Below are 24,595 nucleotides of genomic sequence, written 5' to 3' on the forward strand. Positions count from 1 at the left end.
GGGAACGCCGGAACTTATATTGTCTACTTCCTCTCACCTTAAGACGGACTTTACAGTGAAATGCAAAGACCGAAGTCCGTAGTACACAGAGTGTTTCCTGTGTCCTAAGCCCTCTAAGGAGACCTCCTACGAAAGGAAGTGTTGCCCTTGTCCTCCTGCATCTTGCTTATAGAAATCGGTCGGCAATTTACTCCGACTACGACACCGACTCAAGAAAAAACCCTGAAGTGTTATTTTCCGTAAACGTTTTGTATCCACCACCGGCACGAACAAGAGTACGAGACATCTCACTTATAATGGACAAGAATGTAGGCAGAGGGACAGAGAGGCGGTCACACCTCCCCCACCGACACCCCAAGCAGAGGTAGTTGGTAGTAGTCGGACGACAGAGACGACCCCGCACACGAACAAGGGTAGGAGTATTGTCAGACGAAGTTCAAGACGAGTGGAAGGCCACCGGCGAGCGGCACCTTCTTTTGTGTCTGCGAGACGATGTGTGTGTGTCGTCGGAGTGCACCTCAAAGTCTGCCTGTCTGTGGACAACAAGTTTTCACAATTTAGTGCATATTTTTGTGTTGTATCGAAAAATCAATTTTTACCACGAACATTTGGAAGAGTTCGTTGCAATTCCCCGTTTGGGTGTCACTGTCCACTGTATGGTAAATCTTATTGTAAAATCAATGAACTAATAGTAAATACGAGTCTCATTTGTCTACTTTATCTTCGGAATAGTTTGTCTTTATGTTTAAACAAAATTTTTTTTCCAATTTTAAGTGGCACATGTAGCCCCAAAGACATCGGCTATTAATTGGCCAAAAGTCGACCATTTTAACATAAATTTTTGGCATTTAAGTTTTGGACGGGACAGTTTTACAGGCCATATTAATCCTACGAGCGCTAGTTAACCGGCAGCTAGTAATAGCCGGCTATAAGTGAGAATTATCAAACTAGCCACGAGAGATATATTACCGGTAGTCATCCGACTAGACTAGCTATATGGTATTTGCGCTCACTGTTAGCATTTGGCCTGTAGTCGACGTACTATGGACTACGTTGCAAATCACTCACGTACTCTTTCGACTGCCCGACAGTCCTCCCTCTCCCATTTCTCTCCTAGACATAGAGGGCACAAATAGAAATAGGTTTCTCAGGTACATTTTGAAAACTTATTACATGAAGGAAAATGATGTTCATCAAAGAAACTTACATTAATAATACAACAACACAAACACATTAGTAAATAACTTTTTCATAGGCTTGAAAAGCTAGACAATGCTAATATATTGACTTCGTTATATTTTACTGAGGGTAATTGACTCAAAGTTTTGTAGATCGTATNACTTCAATCGCCTCTTGCCTGTTTCCATGGAGACTGCAGTGAGCTGTTTCCTCACTAGAATCAGACTGTCAGACTTGATCACTATATAACATATGCACACAAACACACACACACACACACACACACACACACACACACACACACACACACACACACACACACACACACACACACTGCAAAGTAATGCATTTTTCAGTTTTACATGAATGTGTATCTTACAGTAGGGTATATCCCAACATGTTCAAGGTTGTATTAGTTATGCATCATCACTCTACAGCTGTTATGTGAATCTATTCCTCTCGGTGTGAGTCTATAATGTACATAGATTGTCTTACAATATCCTGCAGATTTATTTGTCTTATAATTAAAATATAATGTGCTTTTCAAAGAGCTTGTAAAAAAGTAAATAAATAAAGTGCATCGGTTTCCACGTTTTTCTTTGAATGGAATTATACAACAAGTCTGATACGAGCTAGATGATTTGAAGAGGATACTATTTGCTTTTGTTGAAAGCTTAGATTACGGCAGTTAAAGATTGCATTACAAATATATTAATATTCAATGTTTATCAAACCAACAATTACATTTGTATTGAATGTATTATGGTAAAATGATTAAGAGATAATGCATGAACTGATACTAATCTCAAATATATCTCAAGTTTAGGGGTTTTTCAGAGTACTGGTACTTGCAGGGTAATTGAAGAAGAACACGTACTTTATTAATCCCCAACAGAGAAATACTTTTTCTGTCTGTTGTGTTTACACACATAGGTAGGATATACATGCACAGAGGATATAAAGGCACACACACAACCAGATAGGAGAGGTGTCAGAGCAGAGAGGCTGCCAGTTAGCCGGCACCAGGGAGGGTTGGTGCCTTGCTCAAGGGCACTGCGCAGTGGCCAAGAGGGGAAAACTGGCACCTCTCCAGCTACCAGTCCACACTCCATTCGTCTGATCTGGACAAGAACCGGCAATTCTTCCGTTCCAAGGCCAAGTCCCTATACTGCCGGCCCTTGGGCCCCTTGCACCCCTACTTGCAACCCCATTCAAAAACACTGCTATGCAGTGGAGCAAATAAGTATTTGATCCCCTGCAGCTTTTGTAAGTTTGCCCGTACAAAAAAGTCTATAATTGTAATTGTAGGCTCATATAAACAGTGAGAGTAAGAATATCAAAAAGAAAATCCAGAGATTGACATTATATAAAAGATTAAAATGTATTTGCATAATACTGTGGGAAATAAGTATTTGATCCTCTGGCTCCCACAGACCGGTTAAATAAGTCATCTTCCTTTAAGAAAGTACTCCTAATATCAGCTTGTAACCTGTATAAAAGACACCTGTCCACAGAATCAATCAATCAGATTCCAACCTCTCTACCATGGGCAAGACCAAAGAGCTGTCTAAGGACCTCAGAGAGAAGACTTTAGAGGCACAAGGCTGGGAATGACTTCAAGACCATCAGAAAGCAGCTTGGTGAGAACGAGACAACTGTTGGTGATGCGATTATTCAGAAGAATAATGTGTGTGTTTCTAAATGGAAGTAACAGAAAAGGAGCATCAATCACCCTCGGTCTGGGGCTCCACACAAGATCTCGACCCGTGGGGTATTGGTGATCATGAAAAGTTGCCAATGAACATCTCAATAATTCAGGGAAGGCTTGGGAGAAGATGATGTGGTCAGATGAGACCAAAATGTTGATCTTTGGCATCAACTCGACCATCATGTTTGGAGGAAGAGAAATGCTGACTATAACCCCCAGAACACCATCCTCACCGTCAAGCAATGAGGTGGAAACATTATGCTTTGGGGGTGTTTCTCTGGGGGGACAGGACCACTTCCCTGCATCGAGGAGAGGATGTACAGGGCTGTGTACCGCAAAATCTTGGCCGATAGCCTCCTTCCCTCAGCCAGGACACTGAAAATGGATCATGGACGGGTCTTCCAGCAGGACAATAAACCTGAACATACGGCCAAGGCAACAAAGGAGTGACTAAAGAAGAAGCACATTTAGGTGATGGAGGGGCCTAGCCAGTCTCCAGACCTTAATCCCATAGAAAATCTGTGGAGGGAGCTGAAGCTTCCAGAGGCCAAGCATCAGCCTCAAAACCTTCAGGATTTGTGGACCAAAATCCTTCCTGAGATGTTCACAAACCTGGACCAACTACAAGAAGCGTCTGACCTGTCTGTCCAACAAGGGTTTCTCCAACAAGTACCAAGACATGGTTTGCAAGGGGATCAAATACTTATTTCCCACAGTTAAATGCAAATCTATTTTTATCTTTTATATAATGCCAATTTCTTTTTGACACTCTTTCTCTCATTAGTAAAATTAAACTACCATTAAAATGATAGACTGTTAATTTCTTTGTAAGTGGGCAAACTTACAAAATCTGCAAAGGATCAAATACTTATTTCCACCACTGTAGGTTTTTGTGCATGTAAATGCTCTGCAAAGGCTAAAATCCCAGAGTTCATCTACCGCAAAGTCCATAATAGGGCCCCTTTAAATGTAGCTCCACCTTTACCAGCTGTGATGAGCTGAACGAGCTCAATAATAACAATGCAGTTATTTGATATATATGATTCTGAAATGGGCTAATACGCAAAACAAGTACTTTTAGTTTTGCCAATACTTAGATATTTCTTCAATAAGTTAAATAAATTGGAGCAACTTATTTTTTTTTACTTTTACTTAAGTACAAAATCGAAGTACTTTTGTTCCCACTAGGGCATGAAACGCAGTAGGAACTTATCTGTATCTATATCTGTTATCCAAACATTATCTTACAAATTGAAACTTTGGGGAAGTAAACTTATAAAACAATAGTATTAACAAGGAAGAGTTCCCCTTGGGCTATTAAGAAGTCTTGGTTATGCAAAAAGGATAAACTGGGCCACTCATAAAAACATCTTTAAAAACAAAACAAAACCCGAAACAGTTTGTTGAGCCAGAAAAGTCCTCATCTGGTTCCATAACGGGCGCTTCTGTGCAGATTTGCATTTCAAAGCCAGCCTCTGTTGTGCTCTTCCACCCCTCATCATAATAAACACATTTTTAATTAAGTTCCGCTCTTGTCAAAAAACTGATTCTGTTAATAACTTGCCCCGAAATGTCTGAATATTCAAAAAGTTGGTCTTGTGCATTATTCATAATCCCTGAATGCTTTGTGAAGAACAGAGGGGGGATGAAAAAAGAGGGGAAAACTTGATCAGCTCTCTGCCACTGGCACTCTGTTCCATCACCCTGCCACTCTGCTTTCATATTCAATATCAAGCTCTGGTAATGAATAAAAGGATGAGAGAGCGAGGCTTCCTGCGGGCACAATGTAAAAAAAACAGAAGTATGGCGTCCAGAGAACAAGGAGCTGCTAACATCCTCCTGGGTAGAGAAACAGCTACAGGATGGAGCTTGTTGTTCCCCTTCTCCTCCGAGACTCACAATATTAGTCTCAGATTGTTTTAACAGCCTGAAAATGATGCCCCATTTTCATAATTTGACACGTGAACAGGAAAAAAACGTTTTCGCCCCGAGATATCCACAGGGGCAGATTCAATACACCTCCTCCCCTCAAACTTTGTGTAAGAATGTTATGCAACAAGGATTATTTCTTTTCTTTTGACTGCTTGTCTGTACTTGTTCTCATCGCACACTGCCATGTGATCCTACCTTAAGGCTTCATAGTTGCAGCTGCAGTTTGAACCACAGTTGTATTATTCACCTTCTCCCTACTTTGTTCGTCATTTGTCCTTTTCATTGCGAAAAAAAGAAAAGGCTCAACAGTTGCTGATTATTATTATTATTAATATTAAAAAGGTAAACCCACACTCAAATAGAAAAACAACTAAAAACTAGACTTTTATATAGTGGCCAAACTGTGCAAATGTGCTACAATGGCCAAAAACAATAACATTAGGAGAAAAGCAATGCACTTTCAAAAACGATGCAAATATAAAAACACAAATGTTGGCCAATTTATAATCCTGGGCTGCCAACAAGAGTTCCTGTCCCATCTGTGTGCATCACTTTTTAGTGTCCACGTTTCCGTTGTGTTTTGAGCTTCTTACAGCTTTTCGTTTGTGCAGTGTTTTTGAAGATGTCTCTTCAATGGCATGTGTTTTGGCCATTTTGTTTTACTATCAAGCCAACATGGATGAGAAGTGATAAGTTCTAAAGCTCCAGAGCAGCTACAGTACTTCATGTACATGAGTGGTTATTGTCTGATCATTTATATTTAAAAAAATGTCAAAGTAAGCATGTGTCTGTTTTTATTCTGGTTCATTATTCAGGTTTCTTCAGGCATCTAAATAACTCTGGTGTTGTTCCAACTGATGCTTATACAATTGCTTAGCGTTCCAGGAATAAAAGTCTCATTCATCTTTTCCAATATGCAATGAGACTACCAAACGCTGTTGAAGTGAAGTCATGTAACTGATATGAAGTTCGTTTAACATCAGCTTTTTACTTCTACCAATTGTATTTAACCTTAAAAAATATAAACGTGGTGTTAATTTGTGGAGATTAAAATGCTAAACATAACATGTAAATACCATATATTTTGGCCTGCCACAGATCATATTTTCTTCTCTTCAGTATTTTCAGAAATCCAATGGAAAAATTAAACTGTTGTTGAGGGAGCCCTTGTGCTAATATTGATGAGATGATTACAGGCTACAGAGTTGTTATGGCAAAACAACAAGAAAAAAAGGACATTGTCAAACATGCACACAAAGTCAGGTTAAATAAATGAAGTAGTAATGGTATGTGTGAAGATTCTAAAACTCTGCTCTATATCTATATCTCTGTGCTTCTCACTCACCACGGGCATGGGGTCGTGCAGCACTTTGGGGTAGGACTCAGCGAGGAGTCGGGCCTTCCTGTCCCAGCGGGCACCATCCAGAAACAGACCTCTGATGTACACACCTGAGGGTCACACACACAAACACAAAGAGATCATTCAGAGGAACAAGGAAGGTTAGTGTTACTGAGATATTAATATAATCGTCTAGCTCCTAGGAACTTTCCACGACCCCTAGTCATATGGAGGAACCGTGTGACATGTTGGCAAGCAACTGTAAAGCTTTATAATAAGGAAAAAAGCATGTGAGCTCTGCTATTAGTATGGTGGGGAGATACATGTGAGATTAAGAGATAACCAACTGCCTGTATCAGACACTAAAATGCACAAACACACCGTTAGATTTGTAGCCTGGCAGTAAAGGATGTGTATGTTTGACTGGGCCCCAGGTGGGGACTGACTATGGACTCTGACTTTGAATCTCTCAGCAGAGCTGGAGGCACAGCCAGGAGCTCATGTAAAAAGACATGAAATACACCAATGCATTCCTTCTGATATATTTTTGGCTTTCATGTATTGTTTTTAGTTGGTCGCATACGTACAAGTGTTCGGCTCTAGGGTGTATCTGGCTGAGAGAGGGGGTGTCCAGTAAAACGTTTTCTGTTGATTCAAACTCAATCCAATTGTTTAATATAGTTGGATATAACATCAAATAAGTTGGGGTTAAATACTTTTAAATTGAGATTGCTTATTAATTTTTTTTTATGATTTTCATCATAGAGAGGCTAATTAAAAGAGTTCCCCCGGATATTCACACAGTGATCAATTTGGTTAATATATGTGATTACAGGAATGACTTTTTTCTCCTCTCATTAAATGTGTCTTTTCAAATGTTTCATGTCATACTTCTGTTTACACACCTCCTGTTGTTGTTGCTACTACACTACAGCATTGTATGTTGTCTGTGTGATTTTTGTCAATTTTAAGATGGGAAGTCTATTTGTTTATTTTATATACTGGTTTAAGGAATCATTTTAAGGGTTTTCTTGTCAATAATTCCAATTTTGCTCAGTTTAATTGTCAGATGTGCTGTATAATTTTAAAACAATTGTATAACTTACTTTTCAGAATTTTGAATATTCAGGATTTTAAAACGATACTATTTGTATGCGATTCACATTGTTATTATTTTACCCATATTTTTAGCATATAAATGATATTGGTTTTGTTTTATATTTTAATTATTTGGTAACTATGGTATTTCATACTGTTAAGTATTCTTATTTTTATTGTAAAGAAGCTGTGTCTAATTATTTACACTCAGTTTTCATCTGTTTGTTGTGGTTTTTTCTTCCCAGCCAAAACATTTTATGTTCCGCTTTTCCTTCCCTTGCGCATTTTTTAATATAATAATAATAATAATAATGCATTACATTTTTATTAGAGCGCTTTTCCAGGTGCTCAAAGCGCTGGATTTTATGTTCTATCATTCCCTCATCAGGTGCTCTCTATATTTCTGGTTTGTTCTCTCTACCTTCAAGAAACTAAGAGATGGTTTGTAGAACAGAGACATGTAACCCTATCAAAAGCTCCTAATATCCTGCTTTGCTTTTAAACAATGTTCTATCCATCAATGTTCTTAACTCCCCCTCTTATTATCCTACCATCCTCTGGGGGCCGTTTGTATTGGTGGTCTTCCAGGACTTCAAAGTCAAAGCCGAGTAAGTCGATAGGGACGGTGTGTTTCCTGGCATAGTTCTGCTGGCTGCCTGTGAGGAAGGCCTGGGTGAAAAAGAACCCTGATACCCAGAAAACAGCTGGGGTGCCGTGCTCATACCAGTCCTGAAAACACAGCAGAGAAGAAAGAGGAGAGGGGGAAATTAAATAGAAGGATATGTATAACCAAAATCAACCAGAGTACAGAGGACCTATCGGCTTTCAGATGATTTCAGATGGTTGAATAAAAAATGGCTGAAACAGGTATAATGTTTATCAGGTTTGCCAGTTTAGTTTAGCGTGTTAGAATGCTTACATTTGATAATGAGCTCTAACCACACAGACGTAAGAGATGGAAATGTGTTTAGTTCAACAGGTCAGAAAGTATTGGAGAGTGTATCACTATCTCTTTTCTGTCTAGATCCCTGTTTTTAAGTTTGGGGTTGGTTATGTAACATTTATCATGAAGTTCATGAAAGCAACAATGAACCTGGGTAATATTTATACTTCTAGGCTTTGTTTCCTGAACACACTTGGAGGAAATTGCTGTTTTGAAGAGAGTTGAGAACGACAAAAACATCAAACAGACATCTTCCTAAAAAAGTAAAGGTATTCTGTTCCTAAAGCATGCTGCCTTAGATAAGAAACCCGTGACTTGAAATTTCACCCTGTGGGGAGTCGTGGTTGGACATCTCTGTTCACACACACTCACACAGACACACACACAAAACATCTTCCACTCCATTGAGCAAGTATCAGGAGTGAAACTGCTTTTCTCCTGTGAAGACAGAAAGGGAAGCATGAGAACTGACTGATGAAGAAGTTCACTTTGCAGACTCACATGGTTATGTCATGTGTCTGCAAGTGTTCCTTGTACCGACCGTGCCCATGAGCGAAAGGGATTACTGAATCCCCCTCGCTCCTGTGTATACACAAGTAATGGAATGGTCTTGTGTAACTCATGTGTGACACAGCTTAAGGCTTAAAAAGGCAGGGCTTCAGTTCATTATAGAGGGGCCAGTATATAACTTTTCATGTGATACTAGCCCTGAGAGGCCAATTATTGTTTCAGACTTGTGCTGTGTCTCAATTCGCATACTTCTGTACTCATGGTTCCTATTTTGATAGCATAAGTGCATACAAATGCTGTGTATGAGCTCAGCAGCTGTGTGCAATTTGAGAAAACGCTAACCATTTGAAATTCACACAATGTGCGAACTTTCACGGTATATGACATGGCTTAGAAAAAAGCTTCATAATGAGACACAGCATTGTACAGTAAATTCAATAAAACGTTTTAGAGGCGTGTGGTAGCCCAAATCCTAACCAAGTCATTTTAAGTTAGGTATCCTTGCATCGGTATAGTAGCTATTATAACCAATGTGAGACATTAGCCCTAGCCACCAGCCAAATGCTGATAAAATATGACTTTGCTCAGACAAATCAATGTTGGCTCTAGAAAAGTTAAGTTGTAGAAGCATGACCTTTATCAAGACTGAAAAGTATGTGTTTATTAAAATAAGTAAAGAGCAAAGAAGGACTTTTCTCCGAGGATAAGTCGTTTTTTCTCTAAACCAACCTTGTTTTGAAAAAAAAAATGATTTAGTGAAGTTTTATCTACAACTTATTTTCAACATGGTTTACTATGAAATAGTTTAGACCTAAAAGGGGGTGTTTGGGTGCTAGTGGAGTGGAGTTTTTTTTTCCTGAATATAGTATGTCATTTCTTCTATGTCGTTTTTTTCTTTCTATTTTACATACTACAGTATACTATGTCATTTTTTCTGATATTTCTATGACATAATGTACTTTGATGCTCTTAATAGCATTTTTTAACATAATATACAATGTTGTTTTTTCTGATATGTCGTACCTGTAAAAAATGAAGCCGCTCCAGGAAGTCATTGACGTAGCTTCCCAGGGGTTTGAGGCTGGGGTACGACTTTTTCATCCACATGCCCGGGATACGACCTGTCAAAATGCTGCTGACCACCTCCTCCAGCTCTGAAGACATCACCACCAGCCCCTGCACGTCAATAAACACACATTTACTGCAGGAACAAACACACGATTAACTTTGTTGTGAAAATTCAACGTCAATCTGCTAATGACACATGAATAACTAATGAAGCTACAAAACATTGTCATGGGTGGTTTATTAATCTATTGTCTAAAGAAAGGTTTCAGGTGAAAATGACAGAGATCAAGACTAAAACAAGATACTGTATCAGACCATATTTCTATATACACACATAGTATCAAGGGTGGAACAAACAGGAATAGGCGAGCACATTTTCTTTTGTCTTCACAAACAGGAGATCTGAAACCTATGTCCCATATGGAAACAGGAAACAGTTTCACAGATAGGAGAAAACTAAAATGCAATTAGAAGTATTCATTCTGAAAATGTCCTGCAAGGCCATGGTGGAAGTTCGCTGCGGGATCACAACATTTAAAAAGAGCGGAGTTGTGTGAAATGAGAGTAAGTTTAATTAAGTTTCTTTAACAAACAAACTTGTGTAGTGATTGGAAATGTGGAGTTGTTCTACTGCTGCTCTAACACTGAATGGAATATGAGAGAAATGCACTTGTCACTTAAAACCCTCTCTGTTGAGATGGGTGACACACAGCTTATTTGAAAACCCTTATTTGCTCTGAAGGGGGTCTTTGATAAAGTGTGAAGGGTGATGAGCTCCTTCCCCTTCCCGACTCTTTATGCACTTTCCACTTCATTCCCAAGAGACTGCTGCATCTCAGGAGGAGCGGAAATGTGTGTGGAGTTGTTTAATAAATGGTATAAAAAGACACATGTATGCTCAGGCGTGTACTTTTACATTCTTTTAATGTGGTTTAATGAGGAGTGCAGTGCTAAACATATGCACATATGCTCAGATTATATTCTGTTTGGTCTTTAGTTCACAACACTATGAAGTGAATAATTCTACTCTTCTTAGTCTAATGAGGCATGGCATGTGCAATATCTCCAAACCTTTGGAAACACAAAGTCAGTCATTTTTTATTTGTATTTAATTTAAGTAGATATGTTCTCTTCTGCAAGTGGGTCTCTGCTGACTATAAAACAATTGATTAAAAGTATATTAGTGGTTTGAAATAGCCTACTAATTGCTCTTTCAGCCTTAAACAATGTATTTGTTGGTTTTTCTCTCTTTTCTATATCACATTAAATACACACTAAATATATAAAACAAGCTATTTAAAGATTTTTATTTTTTTTAACCTTTATTGAACCAGATAAAAAGCATTGAGATAAAATCTCGTTTACAATGCTGATGACATTATTATTGCTGTAGATTACACTTTGCAGTGCGTGGACTTGCAAAAATAAGTGGTATGAGGACATAATATTAACAAAAATGGAGATCCTGTTTCCAGCAGCGAGGGCTCAGTTATTTTCTATGCTACAGACAGTGATGCAAACACAGGTATGGTGAAAAAAGAGAGAACTATTCGAAGCAGAAAAAAACAGCGTAATATACCATCTGACAAAGGCCTGGGCTATAATGCTTCAATTAACTGGCTGTTCTTTATAATATACTCAGATCAATAGNTGGTCTTTAGTTCACAACACTATGAAGTGAATAATTCTACTCTTCTTAGTCTAATGAGGCATGGCATGTGCAATATCTCCAAACCTTTGGAAACACAAAGTCAGTCATTTTTTATTTGTATTTAATTTAAGTAGATATGTTCTCTTCTGCAAGTGGGTCTCTGCTGACTATAAAACAATTGATTAAAAGTATATTAGTGGTTTGAAATAGCCTACTAATTGCTCTTTCAGCCTTAAACAATGTATTTGTTGGTTTTTCTCTCTTTTCTATATCACATTAAATACACACTAAATATATAAAACAAGCTATTTAAAGATTTTTATTTTTTTTAACCTTTATTGAACCAGATAAAAAGCATTGAGATAAAATCTCGTTTACAATGCTGATGACATTATTATTGCTGTAGATTACACTTTGCAGTGCGTGGACTTGCAAAAATAAGTGGTATGAGGACATAATATTAACAAAAATGGAGATCCTGTTTCCAGCAGCGAGGGCTCAGTTATTTTCTATGCTACAGTCGATAAGAGTACTTTCTGAGAGAAGGTTAAGAGCACCAGCTAATAATTTAAATATATTTAGGTGGCTGCTTCATTCCTGTCCTTCAAACAGGGTCAACAAAATTTCTATCGTGTATCAATTTCAGCTTTCCTACAGCTCAGTGCTTTATACCTTTACCTATTGCACAGTGTAACATCAGCAGTTATTAAATAGGAAATCGAGTAGCATACTGCATATAGATTCTCAGGGGGAAGCAGTTATTCTACATAGTGGTTCATTTCCGCAAATCGCCCTAAACTTTCCCAATTACTGTCCGAGTGTTTCCTTGTAATAGAAAATGATGGTTTTAGATTAGTGCGTTTGGATTGTGCTGCTTACTGCCAACAGTATCTGTTTTCTGAGAATGTATTATCGGAGTTTCCCGTGTAATCATTCAGCAGAGGTGCGCTTCCTCTGATGAGATATTGCTTTCGCTGCACATAAATGTGAAATCAATGATGATTCATCATTTGGCTGCGCTGTTTATCCAAAACAAACACATTTAATGTAATTACAGTGCATTCGGGCATGCATCACGCTATGAGTATCCAAATGATAAGGATCCCTGAGAGTGGGCTCAAAAGTAAACCACTCCTTGCCCTTACTGCTCAAATGGATACATGTAATATTTCTTTAAACCCGACCCCTCCTGTGTACCTTTATGGCCTTCTGGATGTTGATGCTTGAGGCTCGGATGGCGCTGAGCAGGTTGTTGAAGCGGCCCATCTCCTGCGCCAGCACTGTGTTCATGCTCTGATTGTAGGTGGTGGGGAAGCGCCTCATCACAGCCTCCAAGTCGAAGTCTGCAGGCAGCTTGCTCAGGATGTCAGCTGCCACATCAAAGACCATGTCATCCGAGGATTTGGCGTCCCCGCCTGAAGAGCGGGACTGATCAGAGACACAGAGCGACAGAGGGACGGATGACAAACGGAGGCAGGACTTTGACAGTTCATCATCTTTCGAGAGGAAATTATCTTTTCGCCGTCTTTGACTTGTCACATTATGTATTCCATTTGACTGGCGTGGGTGCTATTTTGATCCAGGAGAAGACCCTGATGTTAAGAGGTTCTGACTTCTGACTTGACTTCTGCTTATATTTCATCATCTTTGCGCCAGATTGATGTATATTCATGCTTTAAAATGGACACAAACTGACACAGAACCTCCTATTTATATGATTTCTCTTAAATTGACCTTCCTTCCTTTAATTTCTATACGTTCTTCCGTCTAGCTTGTAGCTTAAACCATGGATAATGAGATCATAATACTTACTGCAATCCATCTGTGAGCACACACACATCAGAAAATGTAAGGCTTCACAACATTTCGCCCCAATTTATCCCACACAGTCATTTGACGCAATCTTATCTAATAATCATTCATGCTGATAATTATTCACTCTAATCTGCGATTCTTCCGCTTTCCTCTCATTCCAACTTGCACCATTTACCTATCTGATGCTCAGTCACCAGGCAGCGGTAATGGATAATCATTGCCTAATGGCATCGAGGTTACAGTAGGGGAATGACAAATAGCTGTTTCATTCCATTTGAAGCATCTCCCTGTTTATCGGTCATTGAGACTGATGGGACCGTATTAGATGCTAATAAAGTCCACACATGACTGGAGCCATTATTAATCTTGTTGAAAGGAGTTTATTTGAATGAATGCCAGACTCCATCGAGCTCTAATTTGAACTCAAAGTGGCAATGCCTATGGAAATAATCTTCTATTTGTTTGCCAAAAATGTACTTTACTTATTCTTGTTTTTTGACAGAACGCTGTATATTATATTAGTATCTTACAGAGATTAGAATATATATGATGCCTTCAGAGTATGTGTGCATGTATGATCCTATTATATGCATCCACTTAAAGTTAATATCAAGTTATTTCCCACAGGGTTTGGGCCTAGTGAAAAGTCTTTGCTAAGTGCTCTGTATCTTAAAATAAACAGATGGATACATGGGTGAATACAAATCCCTTCCCGGCTTTCAGAAGACACTGCACCTCTCTTGTCTTTAAGTAGGTCTCTGTGCAAAATCTCTCTTAGATTCATGTTGACTCAACAGAGCTGAGATTTAATGATGTGGGATCACACAGCTCCGCCAAAGCCATCTTTTTTTGTTCTTTGAGAAGTCTCTTCAAACAACTGAAATATTTATTTATATTATTCTCTGTAATTAATGTTGCATAGTACATCCTAATGTAGGGCGATCAAATATTTAATGCTGGCAAGGACACTTATAGAAGACGGAGGGAACTCGAGGGAAGCATATTGATGTCATGTGCGTTTATTTGAGACAGTATTTCAGTGTCTAGGTGTCAGTGTTTGATGGGGATACTGTATGTATGTATGTTGTGTGTGTGTTGCCTACAATCTACCAGCTGAGTAGATTCATTCCAACTGAGCATCTGGGATGTTGTCCAAGAGGGGAGCATTGTTTTGCGGAAGCGAATCAGGGCTGCTGGCACTGAAGATCAGTTAACTTTTTTTTTCACCTGTACCCATGCCAGGCAACCGTGTTTTTATCATATCTGTTATTCTTTGCCCGGTTTTACAGTGTTCATAATCCACAAGATCAGTTAAAAGGTGTAGTAATGAATTAAGGATCATATTGCTGCGTGAAATGATGGCCCTCTGTTTAAAACAAACAGTATTAAAAAGAAAGTGTAAAAGTAAACTTTAATGTGGACATAATAATTTTTTTTATAGGCCTCTCTGTACTGGACTTGGTACCAAGAGTGTCTGGTTCTCCAGCATCAGTGTGTTTACTGTAAAATAATGTCATTTACAAAAAGATGACAGGTAATCAAAGAAGCGTCTATGTGTCCAGTGGCACATTGTTGTCATGTTGTGTTGCGTGATAGATAGTATAAAAATACTTAAAATCATCTGTTTTTAGACTGGCTTATTATACTGTAAGTCTTCTGTCTCTTATACTGTTGTACAGCAATACTCTTTACTTTAATAACCAGCTTGTCTGTGTTTGTCTATTGTGTTCTTACCCAAGCTCCACATGGTGAAACGGCCCTGTGCTGACGTTGCCGTTGTGTTCCTATGGAGAAAGAGTGGTCGCCCGACTAGGTGGAATCACCGCACCAAATTGTCACCAAGCACTGCGCTCAAAGTTCAAATAATTTCAACTTTGACCTCTTTGCTGACCTCTCTGCGTACCGTTACTAACTTTTTTCATCGCAAGGCTCCGCGCCGCACCTGGCGGTGAGCAAGAGAGAGTCGCAAATCATGTGAATGCAGCTTAACCCTAATGGATTACTTTTACAAGTTACAATGGCTCAAAAGAAAGACAAGTGATGGTACAACATCTTGATTTGATTGTGTGTGTGTTTGTGTTTCAGCACTTGTACATGCTTGTTATTTAGTTCCTGACAAACAGGAAATCAATATGATACTTGGTGTTTGCTCCGGGTGGATTTACCTGAGTGAGCAGGATGCTGTTGAATAGTAGCTGAGTCTCAACCTGATCCTTGGTGATATCCGCGTTGGCGTTCATGCCAAAAATCTCCGGTGACGGGTTGAGCGGCAGCGCCTTGGTGTACTCTATGTAGCTGTTGTACTGCAACCCAATATGCAGGAAACAGAGGGAGCAGAGTGAAGTGCACATTTTTAACGAAACATCTCGAGTAATAACAGTCATTGAAAAACAAGTCAGCTCCTAAGATTGCTGACATTTATTTTAATGACTATGTAAATGTGACTTCATGAATAAAATATGTGGTTGCAGTGGAGGGTGGGGGGGGGGTGCAACACTGGAGAACAAAATGCCAAATAAAATGGAGAGCACCATAGATTGCACTTGTGTTAACAAATATATCAACGCTCGCTGATGGTGGTCGCCTGCTGTGCCTTGTTACACACATTTAATTTCCTAATGACTTTTTAAAGGTAGCTCAACGACTAAACTGAGTCCTGAAATATGTTTAGTTTATAAACAAACACATTAAAAGGGAGTGGAACTTTTCTTGAGTTTTTAAGGCTTTTTTTCTGTTAAGTGATGCGTAAGGGGCTGTTTCATATAACTTAAGCAAGACCTCGTTGTTGGACGTTCATGTTCATTTTCAGTATGAACATGAAAATGAGCATAATCAGGCCCCTTTAAAGAGTTAACTCCCCCTTGTTGTTAATATGCACCCTGTTAATGTGACTGTAAAATACTGTACTAATTTCCCCTGTAATAACATATTGCATTTCCTAATCTCTGTAAATCCCAGCCATTAACAAAGACACACTTTGTTGTTGCTAAGTCTGGTGTTTGCAATGATTTATAGCAATGTTGCACAATTTTCCAAATCTTACCTCCTCCTCAGCTGGTGCATAGTAGAGCCCGCTGGGATCAAACTTGTAGTCAGGGTCCGTGGCGACCTTTGAAGTGTAGAAGATAGAGAGGATGGTGCGCAGGGTCCTTCTGTCCCAGTCATCTGTCACACGGCCTCCGTAGTTACACTCGCCAGTCATGTAGCGGATGGCATCAAACGGCACTTCCTGCAGCAAAATGGAATCATGCATTTCAAACAGGAACCTAATAATAATCTCAAGTAAGGATTGCATGTTGAATGGGCAGTGTTGACAAATGCATTATCTCAATTTATGTGTAATGTCAACGTTCTTCAGAAAAAGGAAACATGGCTTAAATGTACTTCACAAACTGGACTTGGAAGGGGAACTGACATAATAGGAGGTGAAGGGTGGGGGTTCTTGCCAGTGTGGCATTTCCTGGAAGAGGAATTCACTTCAAAATTCAGCCAGTGACACTTGGTTACAAGATGAAAATGTCACTTGCTCAAAAAAAGATACCCTCAGTAGTTTTTTCTGCTATTTTTTCTCAATTACAGCAGAGGATGTGGGGAATGGTGGAGGGTTGGAGTGCTTTCAGTTTGTGGGAAAATGTCAAGAGGGTTTTTGAATATGGCTGATGAAAGCTGATCCTTGAGTGAAGAGGAACGCATTTGTAAAAGACCAGATTTCTATTATAGGGTTATAGGTACAAGTTGAATATATACGTAGGAGTATAGTGTATGTGCATCTGCATGTGAGAGTCTGACTTTGACTTTGTGCCAGAGACATATAATCAGTTTATTGGAGTATTTGTAAATTATGTATGACCCAACAATGCTGTGCGCCTATGCACTAGCCTGCATCCTATACTGAAAAAAGGGAAATATGGGAAACATATGATAGTGTTTTATTCAGACTGTATATGAGAAGTGGATGTAGCCATATGCAGCTTGGGGAAAGCAAAGACCGGCTTCTTAATTGTATTCATTCGATAGCAAGGTCATGACCCTCGCCTCTAAATTCATGATAACTGTGGTGTTTATTGGAAAGCTAATTATGGCTAGCAAGAAAAAGTATTTAAAAAATGTGCTTACTGGAAAAAATGTACACCCAATTCTTAAACGTATAACCTAACACTAAACAATGAGAAACTCACTGTGATATCAACTTGTCAATAACATCATAGCCACACCATAATATACCCTGCATGATCGTCTATTTGTCTCTAAATGGCAATATAATTTAATGCTGTATTGGAGAAGACTTCAAACTAAAGATTGAGATCATAAACTTATTATGAAAATTCCTACTGAGGTAATTAAGTGGGAAGCAGTGTCATTTTCTCATAGGCTTCTATAAAATGTACTACAGGGGACTACTTTTTGCCCCTTTTTGGCCATTATAAAGAATGCAGGCCCTACTGCATTGGCTTCACTTCTCAGACCTGAAGCTGGCCCCTTACTACTTCCACTGAGTTTCAGGAAACAAGACTATCATTCATTTAAGAAATATAAAAAAATGTGGGAAAATACAGGAAAAATAACTACCTCGTACTGTTCAAGGAACATGTGTAGCTGCTGTACAGAGATCCGGAGGTCGGTTTCATTGAACTCGTACGGAATGTTCCAGCCTATAGGTCCAAACTTCCTCCTCTCCTGGGTCAGGGCGTGGAAGAAACACAGGCCGTACAGTAGTTTCTTGAACACAACCTGAGGGGTGGATGAGCAAAAATGGAAGGTGTTGTCTTAGATCAATAATTAGATAGACAGTGGTGGTCGTTCTGTATTTCAGCAGCTAAAGCAAAGTGCCCAGTGGGGGTGATAACAGACACAAAGGAGCTTAGGACACCCACTGATGTAAGCATGATGGGTATGCACATCGAGCAAATTCACATGCACCCACACACTGACCGGCTTGCTGCTGCTGCCAAAGAATTCCGGGTCAGAGATGGGGTCCATTAAAAAGGAGCGTGCAATGTTGGCGCGGAGGCCCTTCGGAGCCTCATTGGTCATCTTCACCCCATTCTGGAGCACGGCCACGGGGAAGGTGGGAGACGGGTAGCTCGTCAGCCAGAGCCTGAAGTCTGGGTGGGTGGTGTCTGGGATTAGCTCCTGCTCGCAGCAAAAAGTAAAAATAAATCATTTATTGACAGATCAGAATTAGAATTAGAATACCTTAGAATTAGCCCCACAGAGGGGACATTTACGTTGTTACAGCAAAAAAAGAGCCGCAGGCAGCTTGATGTTACATATGTTACATATGTTACATGCATTAAAAATGCATTATGATATATTAAAAAATATGATAACAAAAATTTAAAAAAGTTACACCATTTACAAAATACACATCCTGTAACAGTTCTTAGGAATTAGCAGCCAGGTATATATTGCACAGTTATTAACGGCATATAGCACATATAAAGATGTATTTGTACTGTAATACTCTGGGGTATAGAACGTGTGTAGGTGTGTTCTGACCTCACAAACTCTCTCCAGCGTTGACATCCATGAAGTGGCCAAGTGGCAGTTCTGAAGAACCACCCAGGTGCCCTCTTTAATGGCTGCCTCGATCATGCGCATGGCAATAGGACCCTGGCCTTGGCCCAGAGAGAGGGAACTCAGCTTGTTCCCTGAAAAGCCCTGAGGGTAAAGAACAGCCGTACACACACAGTCATGTAGTTGCTTTCTGACCGGGAAAGAGCCAAAATCATTTTGTAGTGCTTTTAAGACCTGTGCGGGAGCCTGGGAAATCCAGAGGATTCAATTTCCCCATTTCATTTTGAGTTTGTGCACACAGCAGGCTTCAAAGCTGCAGGATTTCCCAGGTGTCTCCTCGTACCTTTTCATCTCCGAACTTTAGCAACGCAGCCATAGGGTCTGAGCCAGGAGAGAGGATGAAGATGAGGCAGGCGCAGCAGTGGCTATCAACGAAGGCTTTGGACAGGTTAAAGGGCGGCGCTTCGATGAACGGCCGACCCAAACTGTCGGAAACAAATTCCTGCACCATGGGAACAACCTGGGGGACAATGGAACAATGGACTGTTTACTAAATATATTTCCAGGACAATTGGAACATTTTCAAGATTATACTGTTGTTTGAAGAAATTGAGCTATGACTCAATGTATTCATAATATCAGACCATCTTTTGGAAAGCAGCTCACCTTGTCTGGCCTGAGACAACGGATTACCAGCATCCTCTGGAACTGGCTCAGCTTCTCCTGCCACTCTTCAGGGAAGGGAGTCTGATGGGGGCTCTGCAGATATGCACAACACAAAACATTATTGAATCAGACTGCACAAATATATCAAGGAGTTCCTTTATATTCCACCTTGGAGAGAAGATTTTGCACTAATTAGGCTGCCTAAAACTATTCCATTCGCAACACTTTACTTTTATTTAAATAAGTGTCTGTTCATTAATTTTCTATTGCCGAATTAGGTTAAACAATAGTGATGGATCCTATTTACTTTTCCTTGCCTTGTGGCGACATTAACAAAAAATGTATTCATTTACTGCTTTTGCAAACCGAACATCTCCTACTGCTGCAGCATCGCATTTAAAGCATTGGCACCACAACGTTTGACTTTTATTAGGAAGTGCAAAGCGTGTCATTGATCCTGACAAGGGCCGCCATTGTTACAAGACCACAGTTATTTTGGGCTTCTCTGACAGCGGATCAGGTTGAAATATTGTAGGGAGTAATGTAAGAAGAGTCAGGAGCAGCCACAATGAGCTGTAGCATGAAGAGCTGCAGGTAACAGGCTGATCACCTCCAACTTCTCAGCCAGGTAACCAACTACTTTCACTTTCACTTTCACTGTTCGCAGACCCTATGCAGAATACAATCAGATAAGGGTTGCTAACAGAATGATGGAAAAAGGCCAATTATTGCCTGTCTTCTTTTTTGAACTACTATAGTCGGTTAAGATCGTACCGGTATTCTGGGACTGTAGTATTCTAAATCAATAGGTTGTTTACAAAAGTAACAAGGTGTGAAATCTTAAGGATTGCCCTAAGGAACTGGCTTTAATCTGATCCAATACAGGTAAAGGAAAGAAATATCACAAAGACGACTAAATTGCATCTCGTCATCATCAGGGGCTCTATTATACTTAAGGTGGTATTCCCTTCCTGTAGTGTACTGTGCATGTAAATGGTCTGCAAAGGCTAAAATCCCAACGTTCCCTCCAGAGGGAGTTTCTCTCCTGCACACTCCCTGAAACACCTCCATTGGACTTCTTTGTTTACTTCCTTAACATAATGACATCACTATGTAACACTCGTGCTTATATTGGCTAGCGCTTACACACTGGACGTGATATGCTAAAGAGCGGGACATCTCTAAACGGTTGACCAATCACAAAAGAGCTGGCTAGCTAACCAATCAGAGCAGACTGGGCTCTGGTTTCAGACAGAGGGTGAAAAGAGGTGCTGCAGCACAGGCAGTATGAGAAAAATAAAGAGCTTTTTGAATACTTGAGCATGTAAACATGTGACAAAATACACAAATATGAACTTGCAAATGAGCACGATAGGGCCCCTTTGTCATTCATAAGGAGAGGATGCTTGCCCCTAACAATGTTTCTTTAAAAAGAAACATGCAGCATAATGCCGTTTGGCCAAGTGAGGTTCTGGGGTGGGGCTGTATTGTTTCGAGCTGTTGCAAGATTAAGCAATGTTAAGCAATCAGTAATGTGAATGGGTAGGAAAGTAATGAGGGGAGATAAATACATACTGTATGTATGAAAAAGTATAGACTGTAGAAGGAGAAGGAGGTGGGGAAACAGAAACACCACTGGGTACTGGGTCAGAGCAATATGTTTGATTAATTTGTGGAACAAGTTTACGAGAGGAAGTGAGCAATGGCAGCTGGAACTTTGGGGGAATTATTCTCCCCAGGTATTTTGTCGAGAGACTTCTGGCTATGTGTGTTGGCAGGTGCTTGGAGACGGATACACCTATTTAGAGTCTCCTGGGGATTCTCCGTGTGTACAGGGGTGTGTAAGTGTGTGTGAGTGGCTGTGTGCTTGATTGAACAGCTGTTGTTGCATCATGATTGAATATATGTGAATTCTACAACTGGAACAAACTAGATTTAATTGGATAGAAGGGTTGTGGCTGATTCTGTTGATTATAAATCAAAGATGGTGTGCATGTGAATGTGTCTTTGTGTTTGTGACAGCAAAAAGACAGGCACACATGTTTGAGTGCCGCACATTGATTAAACAGCTGTTGTTGAGTCGTGATTGCGTAGATGTGACTGGCACAACAGGAGCAGAACATATTTAATTAGATAAAACTTCAATTTTTGATCCTTTATGATTCAAAGATGGAGAGAGGGTCGGGTTTACATCATCCACACCTGACAGACAAATTAATTTCCTCCCACTTTCTTCCTTTCCTTTCCCAAAATAAACTAATGAAACTCAGTTATTGACGTAAAAGGAAATAAGGAGTTAAAGCATGGCAACATTTGTATCACTAAATTAGCAAATAGTTGAAGATGAAAGAATAGAATGTGAAATACGATTTAAGCATCTATTACAGAGATTATAACTAACAGTTCTAATCATTCTGAAGCAAACTAAATCAATGTAAGACCTGTCTGAGAGCTATGAAAAAATGAGGCACAAAAAGTAGGAAGAACTCCTTGAGGATATGCAGTATCAAATTATGAAATGTGTGTCATTGATATAACTTCACACAAAATCACATGAAGAATTCAGAATATAATCCAGTGGTGTATATTATGGACCATTCTGCCAGATGATTACTTTTTATTTTGGTGCTTAAAGATATGTTGATGCTGGTTCTTTTACTTTAACAATATTTTGTATACAAAGATGTACGCACTTTGTTATTACTACTTATTCTAAAGTAAAATATATAGATAAAACATTCTTCATACTATAACTTTATAATTGTATGTACATTCTGTATTTAAAAATAAAAACAACGTTAAAGTTACCTTAAAAAAACACAACAAAATTAAACAGATATTTAAAAATGTGAGCAAAATTAAATAAACTACGTGAACTGTCTATATTTAAACTTACTTTGTTCACAGTAATCTGATAAGGCACAACATTTGGTGCAAAAATAGTCATTCAAACTTCAAGCTTAGTAAACCAAAGCAGAACGCAACACATAAGGCACTGAAGCTGCTGCTAACTGAAGTTGTGTCTAATATTGTGTGTGTTTCAGGCCTTAGTATCCACACAAGGTGTGTGTTGCCTAAATCAAAGGTAAAAACCTTAAATATCTTTAACATTTGCTCTAAATATGTTAATGCAGAGGCACCTCCAGAATCCACATGTTATGGTAGTTCTAACATTTTCGTCAATGCCGACTGTGACGATCCAATTGCAAGGCCAATGTGAATGTAAGTGAATGTTGCTTACTTGAGCAAATGGCCCATTGCTCTGTATGAAGGATGACTTGACGAACGCAAAGCGCTATGAGGGGTCGTAAAAGACTGGATAAAGGGCGATGTAAATATAGTCCATTTGAATGTGAGACAGTTTAAACTGCTACACTTTCCAAACATCTCATCCCAAACTCATTTTAAGCTGACATTTAGCACATTTAGAGATTTTACAACAAGACTCTAGCAGCCATATTAATGTGCATTGATACAAATGGTAAATTAACTGTACTTACATAGTGCTTCATCCAGTCTTTACAACCCGTCAAAACGCTTTACATACTACAAGTCATTCACCCATTCACACCTCATTCATAGAGAGCGTGCCACAGGGGTTAAGTATCTTGCCCAAGGACACATCGATATGTTGACTGCAGGGGCTGGGATTAAACTCACAACCTTACGATTGAAAGACAGCTGCACTCCCTCGCAGCCATAGTAGCCCAACATTTTCATTTTGAGAGAATGTGCATACTTTTCTCTCCTCTGTGTTCTATTGGGTAATATAGATTATAAAATGTATTTTTTGTACAGGCCTATTTAAAAACGTGATCCCCATTTTTCTGCCATCAGGCATTCAATCAAACAATACATTTTAGAGAGAGGTAGGACAGAAACACAAACTTTTCCCAGTTCTTATTAACATCACAGAAACATTAAAGGACACCCAGAGATAGATCCCTAGAGTAGCCTGTGTGTTTCATGTCACTCACTGAGCTGTCGTACACCGTCTTCCACTCGCCCCTGAGGCGAGCCATGTCTTTACGCAGACCTTTGAAGCACTCCATCTCATCCAGGCGGCAAAGCTCGTCCCAGGACTTTTTAGGGAGCCAGGTGCAGGGATTGGAGTAGGGGTTGTCAAGACCCACACCACCTGTGAGGAGGAAGCGCCACTCCCCCTCATCCACCTAACACATTCATTACAGTCATGCTTCTGTTAGAGGATTAACCAGCATTTGTGATTCAAACGGTTTAAAGATTCAACATTTTGGGTATTATCTTGGATAAAAATACTATGAAACAGATCATCCAAATGAATCATGGAGGATTTATCTTGAAATATATAACGGCTAGTTTGATAAGCTAACCACAAATCAAACTACACTATTGAAAGTGTTAATGTCTTAAATGTCTATGTCTTTTAAGTGTTGTTAATTTGTAAATGTGTGCAGTTTGTGTATTCCATACCTCCTTTCTATGCATGAGCAGATTGACACTGAGGCAGAAAGAGAAGAGCAGCTTGTCCTTCTCAAACAGAGAGCGACACACATTGACATATAGCGCGTATGTAAAGTAGTCTCTCAGGATCTGCAGTCTGTAGAAAGTACAAGTGTATTAATAATTGTGTTCCAAACCAAACCGACTTGTGAACTATTGACCCTACGCCAAGCCCCTCTCTAGCGACCAATGTCCAATCCTACGTTAGCAACAGGGCGCAGGCCTTTCAAGTTTTTCATATGGTCAGACAGAAGATATCTTCAACATTTAGGGGGGAATCTTACATTATTTTGCTTTTTTAAAAGCAAGAACGCAAGATAGGAGATGTCTGATACTGTGTGGAAGACAACTAAATCCATCAAAGACTATAAGACAGTGCCACCATATAGCTCAGTTGATAGAGCTGCCGGCCCATGAACTGGGGCTTGGTCCCAATATCCAGGCATGCTATTAACAATCAGAAAAGCGGGAGAACTTGCTGTTCTCAATAATGGACTTCTTCCTGCTGTGCCTGTATTTATCCTTAGGGTTGAGTTGTTAAGATGTGGGTTGTCTGGTGGGCTTTGCCTGAATTTGAAGGTCCTCTATTCCACTTCATATGCATATTCTCATATTTCATTCTGTCTACTTCTCTTTGATATTTCAGGACCATTATTACACAAATGATTTTAGACTGCCAAGGCACAC

The 24,595-nt window shown here is 39.5% G+C and overlaps 1 protein-coding gene across 1 annotated transcript in view; it reads right to left on the reverse strand.

The window, feature by feature from the left end:
• LOC104966588 (dynein heavy chain 7, axonemal-like) overlaps positions 1 to 24,595 on the reverse strand; it is a 35,710-nt gene that overhangs the window by 10,911 nt on the left and 204 nt on the right. Inside the window, exons 2-14 of the mRNA XM_010795774.1 lie at positions 23,879 to 24,005; positions 23,404 to 23,598; positions 19,427 to 19,519; positions 19,104 to 19,280; positions 18,743 to 18,904; positions 18,176 to 18,376; positions 17,813 to 17,974; positions 16,287 to 16,472; positions 15,409 to 15,546; positions 12,626 to 12,856; positions 9,733 to 9,885; positions 7,808 to 7,985; positions 6,128 to 6,268 (exon numbers count right to left, since the gene is read on the reverse strand). Of these exons, the coding sequence (XP_010794076.1) occupies positions 6,128 to 6,268; positions 7,808 to 7,985; positions 9,733 to 9,885; positions 12,626 to 12,856; positions 15,409 to 15,546; positions 16,287 to 16,472; positions 17,813 to 17,974; positions 18,176 to 18,376; positions 18,743 to 18,904; positions 19,104 to 19,280; positions 19,427 to 19,519; positions 23,404 to 23,598; positions 23,879 to 24,005 (2,144 nt within the window). The remainder of the gene's footprint in view (positions 1 to 6,127; positions 6,269 to 7,807; positions 7,986 to 9,732; positions 9,886 to 12,625; positions 12,857 to 15,408; positions 15,547 to 16,286; positions 16,473 to 17,812; positions 17,975 to 18,175; positions 18,377 to 18,742; positions 18,905 to 19,103; positions 19,281 to 19,426; positions 19,520 to 23,403; positions 23,599 to 23,878; positions 24,006 to 24,595) is intronic.

Source organism: Notothenia coriiceps, unplaced genomic scaffold (assembly GCF_000735185.1).
Source record: "Notothenia coriiceps isolate Sejong01 unplaced genomic scaffold, NC01 NC01_scaffold00037246, whole genome shotgun sequence".
NCBI lineage: Eukaryota > Metazoa > Chordata > Actinopteri > Perciformes > Nototheniidae > Notothenia > Notothenia coriiceps.